Here is an 18,672-nt window from a genome sequence, read left to right as displayed (position 1 = left end):
GTGTCCCCTGCATCGGCAGGCGGACTCTCAACCACTGCGCCACCAGGGAAGCCCAATAATTTTTTAAACTAATATTAACTGGATTGTTTTCAAGACTAGTAGTAAACATTTTGTTTTCAAAATTGTTTTACTGTATTCAAATTCTCTTCTGTCAAACTTTGTTGATTGTATATACACAGCCCTAAATTCTCTTTGCCTGCAAAATACATTGTCCAACTAAAAGGAAAACTTGCAACTATGTTTTTAAAATACTTGGAGAGAGGTACTGAAGGGAGCTTGGCTGAAGAAAAATGTATGGAAAGTCACAAGTACACATGTGTATAAGGAGATGTGCTACGCTGTCATTACAGTATAAAAAATGGAAACAACCTAATAATCTGTCAATCGGGTTTGGTCAAATGATGGAATATTACACAACAGTAAAAATGAATTAACTAGATGCCCGTGTAAAAACATTAAGTCACAAAACATAAGGTTGCATGAATGAAAGAGAAAATTGCAAAAGAATATATATGATGTGATATCATTGGCATATTTTTGTGGTAAAATATACAAAACAAAATTTACCATTTTAACTTTTTTTTTTTGGCTGTACCTTGCGGCTTTCGGGGTCTTAGTTCCCCAACCAGAGATTGAACCCAGGCCCCGGCAGTGAAAGTGTGGAGTCCTAACCACTGGAGCGGGGAATTCCCCCATTTTAACCATTTTTAAGTGTACGATTCTGAGGCATTAAGTACATTCACATTGTTGTGCAACCATCACCACCATCCATCTCCTACATAAATTTCTGAAGCATAAAAACATACTGTATATTATTTTTTGACGTATACATATGTAGAAAATGTATAAAAACATGCAAGGGAATCACACTAACTGCAGACTAGTGCTTACCTCTGAGGAGGGAAGGGAAAAGGGAACAGAGATAAAGACATGGGTTTTGGCTGTATTCATAATATTTTCTCTTTTTTTTAAGAGCTATATGAAACAAATGTTAACACCTATTAAATTAGGGTGGTAGATGCATGGCAGTGTGTAATGATTTTCTGAGTTGTCGACCATTTGAAATCTTTCATAATTTAAAAAAAATGTTAAGTCAGAAATAGGGTTTAGAAAACAACTTGCAAATTTATACCTGAAAATTCCGTTTTAAAAAGTGTTTGTTTTAAATAAGGCTTTCAGTCATACAGAGACAGTGTTCAAAATATTTAACAACCTTTAAAGCACAGGAACCAACATATCAGAACACACACCAGCTTTGGCCCTGGAGTAGGGTCTTCAGGGACCCCTACAGTGGCCAGTATTAATCCCTTATTTTCTGGACTGATTGGATGTGAGTGAGGCTCTTCCATTAGCTGCAGAGCTCACCAACACATCTAGTGTGTGTCCATATGTGGAGTTCCCTAAATGGCTGACACTGAACTTCCTTAATATTAAAGAGCCTTGATATAATGAGTCAGCTTTATCATTGACCAAAGAAAGTCACTGTTCCCTTGGGAGTGAGTCCTGGGCCATTTAAAGTTTCTCTCCGAGGAATCAAAGGCTTAATAACTGAAATGTGAGGCTGTCTTTAAGCCCCAAATATCAAAGCCTAGCCAGGAAGCTGCAGTGTTTTATGCTCTGTTTTTCTTCCAGTTTCATTTACTAGCTATTCCATTTGGTCTTTCAAAAGGCTTGTTAGACTGTATGATAGGTTTTTGGGGAAAGGAAGGTGGGTAGGTGCCCCATTTTACCAGTATTTGCTCAGGAAAGAAAGCTGATTACAGCAGTCATTTCCCTTAGAAGGCAGGAATCATTCCTCATTGTGGAAGGCGTCTCTAACCCAAGGAAGCTGAAGCCATGGTAATGGATTGATAGGTCTGCTTTGTCCTCCTCCCCACTACCACCCCCCAGTCAAAAACCCATCAGAATGCCTTCTGCCAAGACTATCTACTTTGGTTTCTATAATCTTTTCTCTGTGTTCTCTTGAACAAAGTAAAACCAGAACTGTAGGCAGTCAACCGCCCCAGCCCTACCTTAGGGCTTGAGGTCCCTCAAAAGGTGCCTCCCACTTTTCCCAGAGTGGTGAAACTGGGGGCATCTCTGGGGAGAGCGGTCTGAAGAAGGGCTACTTTTACATCTTCTGATTTTAGCCTGTTAGGCTTGAAATTTTTGAGTACCCAGAGATCAACACTTAGCGCCCTCAAAACCTTTCTTTATGTGGTTGTGTGTGTGGGGTGTTCATTTTTGTTTGTTTGTTTGGGTTTTTTTAGTTATGCTGGGCACTATTTTATTTCCCAAGTATATCTGGTCTAGTTTTAACAGCATGTCTTTATTCAAATAATCTATTTGAATGTTTAAAAAAAAATTAGTCAATTAATACATGACCAAAACCACTGCCTTCTGAATTGGCCCTAAATTGATATCTTCCTGGTTCCTGGAAATGCTGAGTATATTTTGAACAGTTGAATTAAGGAACCATTGCAGCTGCAAAATGTTATCTAGCAGTATCTGTAAATGCCTGTTTCCTTTTGTTTTACCTTCTTTATTAGACTTGCTGGCTGTTATTAATTTGTTTTTTTCTAATTGCTCAAATTGTTCTCTTTCTAATATAGAGCTTAGTCATTTATTATTCTATAAAGCACTTCTGTATGGCAGGAACTATGCTAAATGCTGTCGTCACACACTGCAACCATCTCTTGTTACAACAAAGATCTCCTGGTTATCAAGCAGGTGTCCAGAGGTGCCATCATCTTGACTAATACTTTCAACATATTTAACTAGTGTCAATGAGACACTAGTGTCAATGACCCACTATACTATTTATAAGACTCCCACTGGTTTTAGCTACTCTGTCAGACCCATGTCATGCTCCTGGTATATCTTAGTAGAAAAAGAACCATGTTCACTGACCTTCAGTGTTTTGTTGAGCTTTTCAAGCAGCAGACAATCTGGTCTGCATTGGGAAATTTGGAAATTATAAGTGCAGTAAAAAGGCTTGATCCCTGCCTGTGAGTGAAATATGATCTGGTTAGGGAATGAAGGGAGACATCGTCAGAGGAAACAGTAATCAGCATTAGGTTGTGTGATATAAACTGTAAGCATTCGAGGGGCTCAGAGAATGGAGAGCTGGTTGGGATTTGGAGAAAAGGGGAGAGGAAAATGAGCAGAAGGGGGAAGATGTGGAAGAAAGGAAAGGAATCTGAAAAAGGACTGGACACGTGGGTAAAGAAAAACTGGGAACTAGATTCTAACCTCTCTTCCTGGTAGGTTAAGTGAATTCAAAAAGGAATGAGATCAAAGAACAAGGCAAAGAAGTAAGGGTAGGGCAGTGGAGAACAAAGAGGCCACCTAAGTGGGAAGTGAATGACTCAGCTCCTCCTACGAAGGCTGGGGTGGTCTTGAAATGGGTTGGTTAAAATGGCCCTATCTCAGTATGTAAAATGCATTCTTGAGTCTAGTCAAAAAGCCTCACACTCTTAGTTACAGGCCACGCTTTAGATTTGCAGCTTAATGATGTATACCTGATGTGATCCTCATTCCCAGCCACTTATATCGGTGGAATAACACATCTCTTCTAAGAGGCTCAGATTTCTACCATCAGACAAGATTGATGAAATTGTTTGATATACTCGACAAGGAAGTACCTCCATCAAGATATCTGCAAGTCTTTGAGTTAGTTTATATATTGTAATTATTGAGGCTAGACTTTGGACTGTGTCTTAAAAGATGAGTAGGATCTGGATACTAGGAGAGGGAGAGGGGATTCCAGGCACAGGAGTAGTGCCGGCAAATATGTAGTGATAACCAGGGAAAGAGAAAGATGTGTTTCAGAGACAGTGAATAGACCAGTTTGACTGGAAAAGTAACACAGGACCCCTGTACAGACTGCTCGTCACCATCAGCATGGAGGAGACGCTGACAGAATTGCACAGAGGGTTCCTGCCGTCTAAGTCAAGCTGTGCTGAAGCAGGTCATCATGTAACAGGTAATCCACAGCAAGATGCCAGAAACCTAACAGTTAATCAAAAACAGAAATATTAACACCATTTGTGTTAACCTTTCAAAACGATTTCACAGACTATTCTGTTCCGATGTGATTTTATTTGGTCTTTACAGTAATCCACTGACATGGGCATCTCAGCTTTTCTTCTCGCAATTAGACAAAGGCAAAACCCCAAGGACTGGGAGATTATGTAAATTTTTGAAAGTAACAGTCAGCCTCACAACAGGATCTCCTCATAGCTTCTACCCTGATGTGCAACTCTCATAGCTCTCCTGAACATGTCTGGGTAATTGAACTTAGAGGAAAAAAGGTGGGGAAATGGCCTTGGAAACCCCAGTCTCAATCAAGACAAGGCCAGAGGTGTCACCAGCCCCCTTTGAACAGCAAATCCCAGTTTTTTTCAATACCTTTCAGTGTAACCTTCTTCTGCACTCAGATTGTCAAACCTGTAGGTCAGAGCGTGGAAAAGAAAAGTCAAAGAGTTGTTTGTCTCATTGGACAGCTGCTTTGCTTAATTTTTTTCTTTTACTCAACTGTCATATTTGTGTTTGTTGTTGTTGTTCTAATAATATATTTTTGATTAAGCCCAAACTGGTCCTCCTAAGTGTCTCTTTAAACCTCATTTCAAATGTTCGAAAATTGTATTCACAGAGTGTTCATCACCCTGCCTTTCTGGCTTCCTGAACTTCTCTTCTAGTGTTAGCTTCATTAGTCAAGATGTACGGCTGTTGGAAGAATTTTAAATGGGCCTTCCGCGTTGTCTTTGAATAGATACTACATGCAAATAACTTTCCTGCAGAAATTTTCATTCTTCTTGAGTTAGCCCACTATTGTGAATAGTAAGCACTGTCAGGCTTAATTCCTCATATCCTCCTTTTATTGAGTATTCAGGCCAAGGTATTCTACTTAGTTTGCTTTTTTATCAGAACCTTTTGGTCGTTCACATATCTTGAAAGAGACTCATTTTCCCCCAGAGTGTAACAACTGCAATTAGTTTTTTGCTGGTTCATGGGCAATAAATGAACTTTCCCTCTTCAAGCTAATTGTTCGCGTAAGGTTCTTGTGAGGTGGTTTGTTTCCTTAGGATGACAAAGGCATTTCTTCAAAATGTATCTGAGTAGTGTCCCAGATACAGTTGCTTGATAATTGAAGAATTTTTTAAGGGGGGGGATATAAAATATTCAGATCGTGTCCAATAAACCTCATTTATCTTAGCCCAAATGTACTGAGTCCCCTTAAATCTCAACCTATAGGCATCTTTTGAGCAAGAATTCTAGCATAAAAATAAAACATGAGGTATGCATTTCAACTTGAACTAGAACTGTCTATTTAACCCAATCGCTTACACACACACACACACACACAGACCTCTATAAAGCAAGGAAAAATAACTCATACCATCCCTAGTGTTTGGTGTCACTGTTAAATGTTGAGACCCCAGCACCACCCCCAGCCCAGGGTCTCCCTGAGCCAGTTGCACAGCATGGAGCTTCATTTATTTGATTCTCTGGATGAAAACTTTAGCTATCTTATAAAAGCTTGAAGGCTTCTACACCAGTAGTTCAGTAGTGCAGTATTTCCCCTAAGCTAACAAAATTGTTTTCAACCTCTGCCTTGTCTCTGTGGTGAATCTAACATAGGGCACTCTGCCACTGACCCGGGTTATGGACTTAAAGCTTCGACTATGTCTGTCCAACATAGAAGAGCCTAAAATGTTGAAGCAGAGCCTATGTGGAAATCTTTGTCTATGGTTCTAAGGCTTAGAAAAGTCACTTTCAGAAAGAATTACAGCAATGACTGAGCAATTAGGACACCACTTAGCACCACTGTAAGACTTCATCCTCTTCAAAGGGCTCTCATTTCATTGGCCCTTGTGAGCTTCACACTGTTTTAACCCTGTGCAGTAGGTAGGGTGTGGGTTAGGAAATCAAGACAAGTCCTACAGCTAATCTGTAACAGAGGTCATCCTGAAGCCCAGATCCCCTGATGTGACCCTGGAGCCAGTGTTCTCTCTGCTTTCCCTTATGTGGTCCAGAGTGAAGCATATTAAGGTGAAATCTTGAGATATTGCTGTTTCCTTAGAACTCCTAACATTAGAGTACGGTTGGAAGAGGTCATAAGATCATAACACAAAGTTGTGTTGATAGAGCAAAGTGGATTTGCAGGGAACCTGAGCTATTCAGTGTAGCTATCTACATGGATCAAATTCAGTTGCAGTTAATTTGATCCATGGTCCTTATGCTATTTTCTCCGAGTGGTCGATTCCCCTTTTTCCCATATTCTCATCATCACTAATTGATAGGGGCTGTACTCCTCTTAAAGGTCTTTGGAGAAAGAGATTACCATTGCCTCCTTTCTAAACTCATTTTTAGAGAAATTCATATGCAGATCTTGACATCGTGGCATGCTTTATTTGATTCAAGATAGATGTGCTTCATTATAGATGCGTGGCAGTTAAGCCTGTAATTCAACAAGGTTTATTGAACATTTGTGCCCGGGTCTACTGGATTTGTTGAGATATAAAACTAAAGCATAAAATCCAGTTCTTGCCCTCAAGGAGCTTTTTGCCTATACAGAGCATGACTGGATAATTCACATTTGAAAAAAAAAAAATGAAGCTTCTTTAGGTTAGAAAACAGAGAGACCAGAAAGTGGAGTTTATGGAGAAGGCTTCCTGGAAAAGAAACATCTCATAAAAACCTTAGAAGATAAACAGGATTTGAATTGGTGGTTGGTGAATGTAATAGTGAGGCCAAGCTAACAACTATATATCACACACACACACACACACACACACACACACACACACACACAATCTCAATGGCTTAACAAAATAGTCGTTTATTTCTTGCTCACATCACAGTGCAGTAAAAGGTTGCCTGTGGGATAGGAGAAATCCCTGCTCCTAGCAGTGACTCAGGAGCCAGGCTCCTTCCATCTAGTGGCTAGTCAATCTCTTAGGCCTTGGAGTCCTCCAGTGGGTACTCTGCATCCAGCCAGCCTAGAGGGAGGGGGGGCTCCATAAAGGAGCTCAACAGAGGTTTTGTTAGGGACCAGGCCTAGAAGTAGCATATATCACTTCTTCCCACACCTAACTGCAGTGGAGGCTGGGAAATGTAATCTAGCTCTATCCTCAGAAAGAAAAACAGATAGGATGACCTGAATACATAGCATTGTCTCCGCCGTACTAAAGGGGGAGAGCTTCCTGAAGGAAGGATGAGGAAGAGAAGGGGGACAGAGCAAGAGCAAAGTCAAGTTCAGCTTGAACACCTACTTTTCTGGTTTGATTTGACTAAATTTGATGAACTTGTCATAAACTCTGAGCTTTGATCTTGGTGGGAACAAAAGAAGCTGCATGCTTAGCAAGTATTGTGTCACTAGCCATCCAGGGATTTCATTTTCCCATGATGGAGAATTGGAACTAGATTTGATTATCTTTGGTTTCTCAGAGCTTATAAACCAAGACATAACTTATTTTTAACTGGACTTTATTTTTTAGAGCAGTCTTAGGTTCACAGAAAAATTAAGCAGAATCTTTATACGCTGAAACTACTCTGTCTGATACTCTAAAGGTGGAAACATGCTATTACACATTTGTCCAAACTCAGACAGTGTCCAACACCAAGAGTGAACCTTAACGTAAACTATGGTCTTTGGGTGATAATGATGTGTCGGTGTGGGTTCATTAATTGTAACAAACATACCAGTCTGGTGCAGGACATTGATAGTGGGAGAGGTATGCATGTGTGGAGGCAGGCGGTTTATGGGAAATCTCTGTTACCAGGACATAACTTTTAACGGCAGTACTAGTTATTAGATTTATTCTAAGTTCATGGATCTTGTCTGCTCACAGCAGCCTCTTCACTGACGATATATTCCTCTTGATTGTTCTCTAGCAAGCATCATAAATTGGCAACTCAGGGAATAAATCTGGTTCAAAATATAATTCATTTGTCCCACTCTGTCTTTATTAAAAAAAAAAAAGATTGAGTGCATTTAGGTGGGACATGCATTTTTTAGTTAACCTTCGTTTCCCCTAGAACTTGTATAATGTAACACCTGACCTAACTCACAGACTAATGCTACCTGCCTGTCCCCTGATGACATATGAGTTTGTGACCCTTGTTTCTGGGGTCTCCTTTTTATTTAGTAGATCATAAATAATAGTCAAGTTACCAAAGTCCCTATCACATGGAAACTCTGGATGCTTTCCTAAAACTCACCAGCTCTGTAGGAATGAAGCTGCAGAATATCTTTGAAGAATAATTCTGAAAAGGTCCAGGAGCTCTACAGGAATATAAGAATTCTTACAATTTCAGGGGAGGGATCATGGATCACTTTGACCATCTAACAAAAGCAATGGACCATCTCCTCATGACGATACACATACACGAAACATTTTGCAGATAATTTCATGGAGTTTCTGGACCCTCAGAAACCATTCTGTACACCACTCCTGTGGTAAAGTGATTGATAGCCCCACTTAGGCTACATGGGATAGGGATCAAAAGAATGGACATTGAAAGTCAGACGAACATGAGCTAAATCTAGCATTGGCAACCTGGAGTTAGTCATTTGACCTCTGAACCTCTATTTCCTCTTCTAAAAAATGACACTAATAATACCTACTTCACAGGGCTACTGTGAGGATTAAAAAGAGAAAATGTATGTAAAGAGTCCACAGGGCTTCCCTGGTGGCGCAGTGGTTGAGAGTCCGCCTGCCGATGCAGGGGACATGGGTTCGTGCCCCGGTCCGGGAAGATACCACATGCCGCGGAGCAGCCGGACCCGTGAGCCATGGCCGCTGAGCCTGTGCTCCGCAACGGGAGAGGCCACAACAGTGAGAGGCCCGAGTACCGCAAAAAAAAAAAAAAAAAAAAGAGTCCAGCACAGTGCCTGGAATATCTTAGTATTCTCAGCAAATGAAAATGGTTATTATTTAGTGATAATAGTCAGCCTTAATGGGTTTTTTGTGGTGCTTACCTGGGTTTCACACTGGGCTCATCAGAAATTCAACATAGTCCTTCAGATTTCTGCTTACGTGTGATTTATAATCTGAGAAAACACTAGTGACCTTCATTTCCCCAGCCCATCCCCCAAGGCTGCTCCCATGGTACTGTGGACTTGCCCCAAACTAGTGTTTATCTCAAGGCACTGTAATTGCCTGGTTATTTCTCCGTCTCCCCCACTGGTTTCTGAGCTTCTCAAGAGCAGTGCCATATCTGTTTTATAGTCTGCAGTAGTCCCAGTGCCTAGCACAGTGCCTGACATATAATAGGTTCAGAATAAATTAATAAGTGAGGACAAAAACAACTTTCCCAGTAAACTTTTAGGAAAATAGTGCTGGTGGAGGTGGGAGAGCTCTTCATTCACTGTTCCTTGCCTGGGGGGCTAAAGCTTTGAGAGAATCAGAAGGAGCGAAAGTGAAGACAAGTGGCCTTACCTGCCTTTCTCTCAATCACAATTCTTGGTTTAACTAGCCCACGAATCTCTCATTCCTCGTGATGTCTCTGAGTGCCTTCTGAGTCTTGAAAGGAAGGACATATTAGTCTGAACGCTTATCATTTTTAATTTGTATTTAAATTCTTTGGAAATTGACCTTTACTGTTAGAATATAGTGTAACTTTTTTTTAATTAAAGAGGTCATCTGATTAAATAACTCACACTATTCACTTGTCCTGTAATGTTACGGTAGGTTTATTAGAGTGTCATATTTGAGAACTCCTGTTCTCATTGTTAACCACACAGTGAAATCATCTCAGCTGGTCATTAAGCTCTGCTTCCTTCCAACCCTAGTAACACACAGATATTTGTAATCCCTCCAAATTCTAGAAGCTCCATTTGGTGTCTACCTAGCAAGATAACAGGCTTATTGTACAGAAGTAACTTGGCCCTTTCTGATTTTTGGTAGGTAGTTATAAGTGGACAGTAGTTAGATCAGTTGGGGAATGGACTTTTCTGCCTAGTGGAGAATTTCCATATAGACCACACATATGATACCAATTTTCAGAGAATTGAAATGCAGAGAAACAAAGCAAAAAATTTAAACTCTTTGACTTAAAGGGCACTTTATGATCAACTGGCTAATGTCAGCTACACAATTCAGCACACTCAGTATTGGAGATTGAGCTGATGCCATATTGCACTTAAGACATTCCCTGAAAGTTTATTTTAACCATTTACCTCTGTCTCATAAAATTAAAGAGCAGATTGTGGCAGGAAAAAAAAAAAAAAAAAGCAGTATTTCAGTTTTGTGGTTGCTAGGGCTGTAGATGGAGAGAATTTTATGACTACTTTCCAAAGCTTATATTCTGAAAGAAGGTTCATTTTTAATACAGAAATAATAAAAATGTAGGTGGCCTCAACAGCTGTAATTTTTATAAATTAAATACAGAGATGCCTTCTGCCAACATTTGAAATTGGCATTCTGCACAGCCAAAAACTCTGATCTTCTCTGTTATCTAATTTGGGATTTTAGCTACTATTTCCAGGCTGTTAACCTCCACATCTGGACTCTCAGTGATACCACATCAGGTTGCCCCTGCTGCTTCAGTATCGATCAGCAGCATCCTCTTCCCCAACAGGTGATAAATTTATTAGTAACTATCCAGGCTGCCCCAGCTTTAGGCAATTGTCTTCTTAAGAATTATAGTATTTATTCATTAGAGGATAATAAGACAAGGGTAGAAGTCAAATACTTTCGCCCGTTAATTTGCAGCTGTTTCATACAGAGCTATGCTTCACAGAGAAAAGAGCCTGCAGTTCAGATATTATATAATGTCCCCTACTTTGCATAAGACACTGCGAATAATTTTTTTTTTTACAAGATGCACTTTATTTATGAGCAGTTTCCTCCATAGAAAGAGCTTGTTAGGGCTTAATGCTGATGAATGGAGACAGCACCATTCACACTTCCAGGTTATGGTCTGTCAGTGCTTTCATTATATGCACTAATTTACAAGGATTTATTTATTTTCTCACAAATGTAAAAATGTGCTCCAAGCTAAACATGCTGTCTGGGCATCTGAGGGAAGTGTATTCCTTGGTTGTTCGTCCCACCCCTATCCCACCCACCCTGCATCACTGCCTAACCTTGTGGTAATCGCACAGAGCTATATATTTTTTGCTTGCTCTAAAAATGAATACTGGTTAAAATTTTAAACCCTGGAAGTGAGTCTTTTCAATGCAGTTTAATTCCTTTCTCATTCAAAGACTGTGCCTTCCATTGTGTTTTAAGTGCTAATGAAAACCCTGTCAAGTAAGCACATCAAGGGACGTGACCCTTGGAACAAATTATGCCCACAGCATTGGGTAACAAATTTTGGAAATCTGGGTACAACTATATCAAAATATGAACGTCTTATTGAATCTGTAAGATCTTGCTAGCCCCAGATGGCTTTATGTGCTCTGAAATCACTCACGTCCCCGTCTCTGAAGACTAAAATTTAAAATAGACTGGGCATGTGCTACCTCCTCCCACTCAGTCTAACAAACAGTAATAGATCATACTGCGTCATCAACATCCCCGGGCTATACCGATACTCATTATGGGAGATGACCACACCCCCTCCCGCTCCCCAGCCAAGTAATAGCAGAAATAATTCTCTTTTTCTTACCCGTGATTTCCAGTTTGGTTTTTAACCTCAGTGAAAATTAAATACCCTTTAAACCTCACCAGCAAAGAGTTTGTAAAACTAGTTGTTTGGGGAATTTGTCTGTGTGTTGGTTGTTTGGTTGGTTCATTGGTTGGGGTAGGAAAATGAGAGGAAATGAAAATATGTACATAGGAAATATGCCTAGATGCATAAATAAAGCACCTATCACACAGTCCCTCAAAGCCCTTTCTACTATTTCTTTTTCAACTCCGAACATCAGTATAACCCAATTAAATTTAATTAAAGAATCTCAAAAATTGGAGTATTTTGGAATTTGGACCGCGATAAAAGAAATTGCTACACAAATATATGAAAGGAGAATATCCTACAAACTGTCAGCCAAATGAGCCCCGAAGGCCAACAGCGAGGATTTAATAAGCCTCATCTGTGGAGTTCAGCTGACAGGAACAGAGAGAGAGCAGTTCGGTGTTTAGAAGTTCACGAAAATTAAAAGTGGGAAAACCATGAAAGTCCAAGATTATCCTCCCCAGCTCAGGCCAAACTCCACCCTCTGGCAGGGGTGAGGAGTGTAGTAGTCAAGGAACAGAATGGTCCTCCCTGATGTCAGCATAAAGATGTATGTTTCTGTACTGCTAGTTTCTGGAGGAATACATTTGTCTATACCTTTTGGGAATCTGTTTCAATTTTCAGGGATTTGATTCTCTAAGTTTATCATCTCCCAGTTAGAGCAGCACTTTCACAGTATCCTCTTAGTCTTGCTTTCCATGTACCTGAATTCTTCGTCCTTTAGCGCGCACAGAACTTGGCACAGTGCCATTCAGTATGCGTTTGGTAAATAATTCATGATTTTATACACTTCAAGCCTGTCTGCTCTTAGCCTTTCTCTCTCCAGATTTGAGTCTTGATCTTTCAGGTCATCCTCTTATGACAGCCAGATTTCCAAGTTCACATTCAGTGATATTGAATACAGAGGTCATAGAAGGTGACCCCAAATCATAGGCCTGCCACACACCAGACCAAATTCTAGGCATTTAAGAAATTGATTTCGCCAAAACACAAAGAAAAATAGAAAGCAGAAATACCCCTTGATTCATCTTCAGTCCAGATATTCTGGAGATGAAAGAAATGTTCCTATGCCATCATCCTTTGACCTGCCGTGGTCTTGAAAGTCTTTTTAAAAACCTTCTTTAAGGTCTTTATGCCACGCAAAATAATAAAGGGACTTATTGACATGGAATTGCCCTTGTTTGGACACGCTGGTTTCCTTGGAGAACTCACCAAAACATAGATGACTTCAGAGGCATTCAGGGAAAGTTAAGATGAATCTGGGGCTTCCCTGGTGGTACAGTGGTTGAGAATCCGCCTGCCAATGCAGGGGACAAGGGTTCGAGCCCTGGTCCCAGAAGATCCCACATGCCGCGGAGCAACTAAGCCTGTGCGCCACAACTACTGAGCCTGTGCTCTAGAGCTGGCGAGCCACAACTACTGAGCCCGCGTGCTGCAACTACTGAAGCTGGCGCACCTAGAACCTGTGCTCTGCAACAAGAGAAGCCACCGCAATGAGAAGCCCACGCACCACAACAAAGACCCGATGCAGCCAAAAATAAATAAAATAAATAAATTTATTTTTAAAAAATGAATCTGTAACTTTCATAGATGTTAAGGATTAATACTTCATGAGGAACATCAGGATTAATCAAAGTACATCATAAAGTCGAGCCTTAATATTAACCTCCTGCCAATGAACTAACTCATCTAAAGGCAGTTTATTAAGTTGGGTTTATAAACTGTCTTTAGATGAGTTCACTCTTTGCCAGGAAAATTATTGTGCGTGTGTGTGTGTGTGTGTGGGTGCACGCATGAGCACTAAGAGGACATGCTGGTTATCACAGATCTTCCTAACTTTAACATACATTGTGAGTTTCACAAGGTCTGAATAAAGGAGAACTAGGAAAAGACTAAATTGTAAACTAATTTTAAAGTAATGCCATGTGGTTATTTTCAAAGTAGCAAGGGAAGCAGGAGTTGAACCATATGTTCTTTATCAGTGTCTGACACTTTTTAAATGCATTATTTCATCAGATACTTACTACAACCTAGGCATAGAATAACCAACTCATCCTAGTTTGTCCAGGACTGTCGCCGGTTTAAAACTGAACCCTGCCTCAGTCCCATGCAAGCCAGGACAGTTGGTCACTTTAGCCAAGTAAAGCAATAAAAGGTATTCTGAGACCAATTTCCAGCATGGGGAGAACCACCAACACCACCACCAAGCAATTCTACACCAGTTGAGTGTCCTACGATTTCACTTAATTCTGACGCGATCTACCCGTAAATAGTATCAGATCCCACAGGTTAAGGGGTGAGTCCTGCAAGACTGCCTTCCCCCAACACCACTTCACATGCCAATCACAAGTCCAGGTTGTCACCTGTGTTTCGGACAGAACTGCTGTAGATAGGAGGTTCCAACAACTCCCTTCTTGGGTTCCATTATTTTGGTAGAGCGGCTCAGCTAACTCAGAGAAACAGTTTACTCACTAGATAACTGGTTTATTATAAAAAGGATGTAACTCAGGAAGAGCCAGATGGAAGAGATGCATGGGGCAAGGTATGGGGAAAAGGAGAGGAAGCTTCCAGGCCCTCTCCAGGTACACCATTCTCCCCAAATCGCCCTGTGTTCACCAACATGGAAGCTCTCCAAAGCCTGTCCTTCTGGGTTTTCAGTGGAGGCCTCATAATCATAATTGATTAAATCATTGGCCATTGGCCTTTGAACTCAATCTCCAGCCCAGGTCAGGAGGTGGGACTGAAAGTTCCAATCCTCTAATCACCAGGTTGGTTCTCCTGGCAACCAGCCTATTCTTTGGCCAAAGTGCAGCCAAAGTCACCTCATTAACATAACAGAAGTCACCTTTATCTCTCTCACCACAGGCAATCCCAAGAGTTTTAGGAGCTCTGTGTTAGAAAAGGGAATGGAGACCAAAATTCTTTATTATAAATTACAATATCACAGGCAGATAATCTTTTCCATATTTTACCAAAGAGGAGGCTGAATGACTCAAAGTCACACATCAGTTGTAAGTGGTGCATTCAGTATTAGAACCCCAGCCTTCTAACTGCGTTTATATATTTTCCAAGAAACAAGACTGTAATTAGCACAGTGTGTAAAACTACTGTGAGAATTTTATTGACTTGTATTTTTTCTAGAAGCTTAACCATTCCTTTTGTGACACCATAATTTTGCTCTCCAGCTGCCCTCTTAACAGATAATACAGAGAAAAAACTCAGTCCAGTTTATCAGAATTATTACAGACTCTGTTAACTGAGAGTGAATTGATGAAAATAATTTTAATGCTTTCCAAGTCAGTTATTTCTAATGCAACTATGAAAACAAGCAGCGGCCTATGCATCTGCACTCTAAAAGAAATGTAACATACACTGCCTCCCCTATCTTTTCCCATTTGTCTTAGAGGATTTTTTTTTTTTTTTTTTTTTTTTCTGTTTGTGGGAGTAAGCAAGTATCCAGGGGGTAGAAATGTAAAACTGGACAACAAAATTGTTAGACTGGCTTTCTCTCCACATACTACATTTTGTCGTTTCTTCTCAATACACAGAGGAGTGAATGTGTGTCCAAACAAACCTCTCCCGTTACTGTTCTGTCTGAGCTGAGCAAAATTAAATCCATATGTCTTTAAAATGCCTTTTCATTTCTATGGCTTCTTTCAAAATACTGATCTTGGCACAAATGTGGCCCTCTAGACTACTAATGCTCAATTGCTCTTCCCCAACAGGCATCACAGTTGATAGGCATGGATTCATTTACTTTGTGGATGGGACTATGATTCGGAGAATTGATGAGAATGGTGTGATCACAACTGTAATCGGCTCAAACGGTCTGACTTCCACACAGCCACTGAGCTGTGACTCGGGAATGGACATCACTCAGGTAGGCACCAATGGTTTTCAAGCGCTATCACCATTTGGCATCATGGAAACGGATAACAATTTTCTCATACAGAAATTAGGTAGAAAGGAAGCCTGGTGTATCCATTATAACACCAGATAGCAGAAGTTTCTCTTTATGTAAGTTACTTTTTTCCTCCTCAGAAAAACTCAGTTGAGAGAAAAGAGTAAACTAGGATGGGAGTACCACTGGGTGGAATGTTGGCGTGAACATTAAAGTCTCTCAAATTTGAATCAATTAGAGGGTAAGGCCAATTTCACTTATTGACTATGGTCCAAGATATGTAATTTTATTATTTTTGAATAATACAATAACTCACATTTGGAAAAGTACTGACTACTAAAGTCCGGAAATCTTTTTTAATGAATATATGAGCATGACTTATTATTCATGTCTATGTAAATAGCTATTTCTAGGGCGGTTTTTTGTGGGGTTTTTTTTTTTGAAGTAAAAGCAACATTCCCTCTGAGATCTATTTTACATGTATTTAGGAGAGCCTTTTGCCAATGAGAATAAAAGGGAAAATTCAGTGTAGTTCCCGTCTGAGTTCAAAATTCTGATTTTACCAGAATTATGCAAAATCAGGGTTAGACATGTAGAGATTACAGAGCATAGAGCACAGTCCCAGCACCTTGTGGATGAGTTTCTTAGTTTGCAGACACAAGCAGTTGGTATGTTCAGTGAGGCAAACAGACTAGACAGTCGTCAAACGGACTTTCAAACTAACATTCCATGAATCTATGACTCTGATGAAGTAGATGATTTATCTTTTCAAATGAATCACAGTAGAAGTTGAGAGTTTTAGAATTGGTTAGTGTATCAGAGAGGATGGTTTTGACTGCAAGTAGTAAGACACTTAACTAAAAGTGATTTGAACAATAAGGTTTCATTAATTCACATAGTGAGATGACCAGAAGTAGGCAAAGATGCCGGCAGATTTCCTTCTTGTGTCACATTGGCCAGAAGTGAGTCACTGGCAAAGGGGAAATGGGATCTCCAAAATGGATTCAGACCCTCTGGAACTGGGTCAACCTCCCTGAGCAGACTGCTACCTAATTCTAGAACCCAAATCAGGGTTCTGTTAGCAAGGAATGAAGGATTACTCTTCAGTAGGCAACCAGCAATATTCTCCACGGTTAGGATGCCCCTGCCTCACCCCAGAACCTCAGAAAATAGTCAAATAGAGTCAACTACAAAAATAAAATCGGAATTGGAAGGCCTGGAAAACTGACAAAATGAATGAACCCTCTTTAAGAGAGATAAGAGTGGATCAGGCTATCGAGTCCTAGAGCAGCCTAACTTTCCACGATGCAAAGTCCTGCGGGAGGCAAGCAAAAGGAGCATTATTTATGGCAGTGAGGAAGGGCGTGAATGTGTTTATATGGAGGAGGGGGACGAAAGAGAGAAGATGCGCGTATATGATTCACTTGTGGGAATAGTTTTAAAATAGAACACTTAGTATTGCAGTCAGTCAGCTCTAAACAATTTATGTGTTTCGGTGTGGAAAGTTATGCTGAAAAGAGAATTCTTTGTCTAAATAGAGCAAACATAGGATCTTCATCACCATGAGAAGGGTCCTTTTTCACACGACACCTTGTAAGCCATAACTGCCGCCGTAAAAGCTACCTCACCCCTTTCAGGTTGGCATGCAGAGTGCAGCCCACTGAACAGGAGACAGAGTCACAGTTTCTCTATGACATTTCATTCCAAGCCTCAGTTTCCCTGACAGTATCCCCCTTCCCTTTTCCTTAAACAACATCAGCTTGAGAAAAACAGTCATTTTGGGGGGGGAGGTGGGGAGGAGATGGAGAGTTAAGTGGGGTGGGTCAGGGTACATGTTCGAAACCAGCAGGACAGCCTGGGAGAGAAATCAGGCTTCATGTCCAAATTATTTGGCTTCTATCTCCGCTGCTGGCCATCTCTTCGTGTTGTGTGCTTCAAGCACCCTAAAGAGTATCTGGCATTTTTCCTCTTAGGCCGGCACAGGACAATGAGTCTGGACTGATGTCTACTTCAGTGTCCAGAGTATGACCTTCCACTTTTATTAGGAGCCTGCTTCTCATGGCCCCGATCCTTCAGACTGGAACTTCTTCTGCTGGTCCAAATCCCCTTCCCTACCCCCCTTACACCTCACCTCTTCCACGGGACCCTTCCCTAATGCTTCTAATCCTCTCTGTGGTCTCATTCCCTTCCTGGAATTTAACATCACAATGTTTAATATATAATTCGCTCTCTGTTGCCAAACTATGTATCCAACGAGTTTCCCACTGTACCTTCTTTGGACATGCATAGTAAGTGCTCAGCAGGCATAGTTAACACATATACCAATATGAAAAAGACACTATATGGTACAAAGAATATGAAGGAGTTAAGTGCGGGCAATGTGGTGAAGGACCTTATAAGCGTGATGGAGTTCCAGTTTTATCCAGCGGACAATGGGGAGCCAATGAGAGCATTAAGCAAGAAAATGCATTTTTAAAATAGTCTTAAACATGGAAATCCATTTTTAAAGGAGCATTCTAGCTGTAGTATAGAGAATCAAGTGGAGGGAAACAGTATTAGAGGCAGGGAGACCACTTAAGAGGCAGTCAAAGCAATGTAGGTGTGACAGGGACAAAACATCAATAAATAAATGATTAGTCCCCTTTCAAGAAACTTCAGTGCAAATTAAATTGCTTTCCAGTTTTTTTTTTTTTGGCTGTTCAGGTGATATTTCTTTGAGATACAACTCCGTGATGACCCTGACCGTGAAGCTGCCCAGCTTCATGCGGGTTACATAGGCACGCAATGATAATGGCCAAGCCTAAAGTATCAGCAGTGTGGATTAAGGAAGCGAGACAGATTAGTGAAATATTGGAGCTACAATCAAAGAACTTGCTGACTGACAATTTTGGAATTAAGGATGTATGTGTATAGTGGTACCATTCGCTGAGATAAGAAATACAAGAAGAGGAGAAGCAGGTTTGGGTGAGGGTTGGGTGAGGGGTTTATCTGGGGGCAAACTGAGTTTGAGGTACCGTTGCATGTTCAGGTAAATACATCTGGCAGGCAATTGGATATCAAGGCCTAAAATGGAGATGAGATTTGGGATTATCAGTTTTATCCCATGG

At 40.6% G+C, this 18,672-nt stretch overlaps 1 protein-coding gene across 1 annotated transcript in view; it reads left to right on the top strand.

Moving 5' to 3' along the window:
* LOC101276968 (teneurin-1) overlaps positions 1-18,672 on the top strand; it is a 350,419-nt gene that overhangs the window by 254,518 nt on the left and 77,229 nt on the right. Inside the window, exon 22 of the mRNA XM_049704537.1 lies at positions 15,390-15,544. Within this exon, the coding sequence (XP_049560494.1) occupies positions 15,390-15,544 (155 nt within the window). The remainder of the gene's footprint in view (positions 1-15,389; positions 15,545-18,672) is intronic.

The sequence above is a fragment of the Orcinus orca genome, chromosome X, assembly GCF_937001465.1.
Source record: "Orcinus orca chromosome X, mOrcOrc1.1, whole genome shotgun sequence".
Lineage (NCBI taxonomy): Eukaryota > Metazoa > Chordata > Mammalia > Artiodactyla > Delphinidae > Orcinus > Orcinus orca.
Note: the sequence above shows the minus strand (reverse complement) of the source record. Positions and strands in the feature narration are given on the sequence as shown.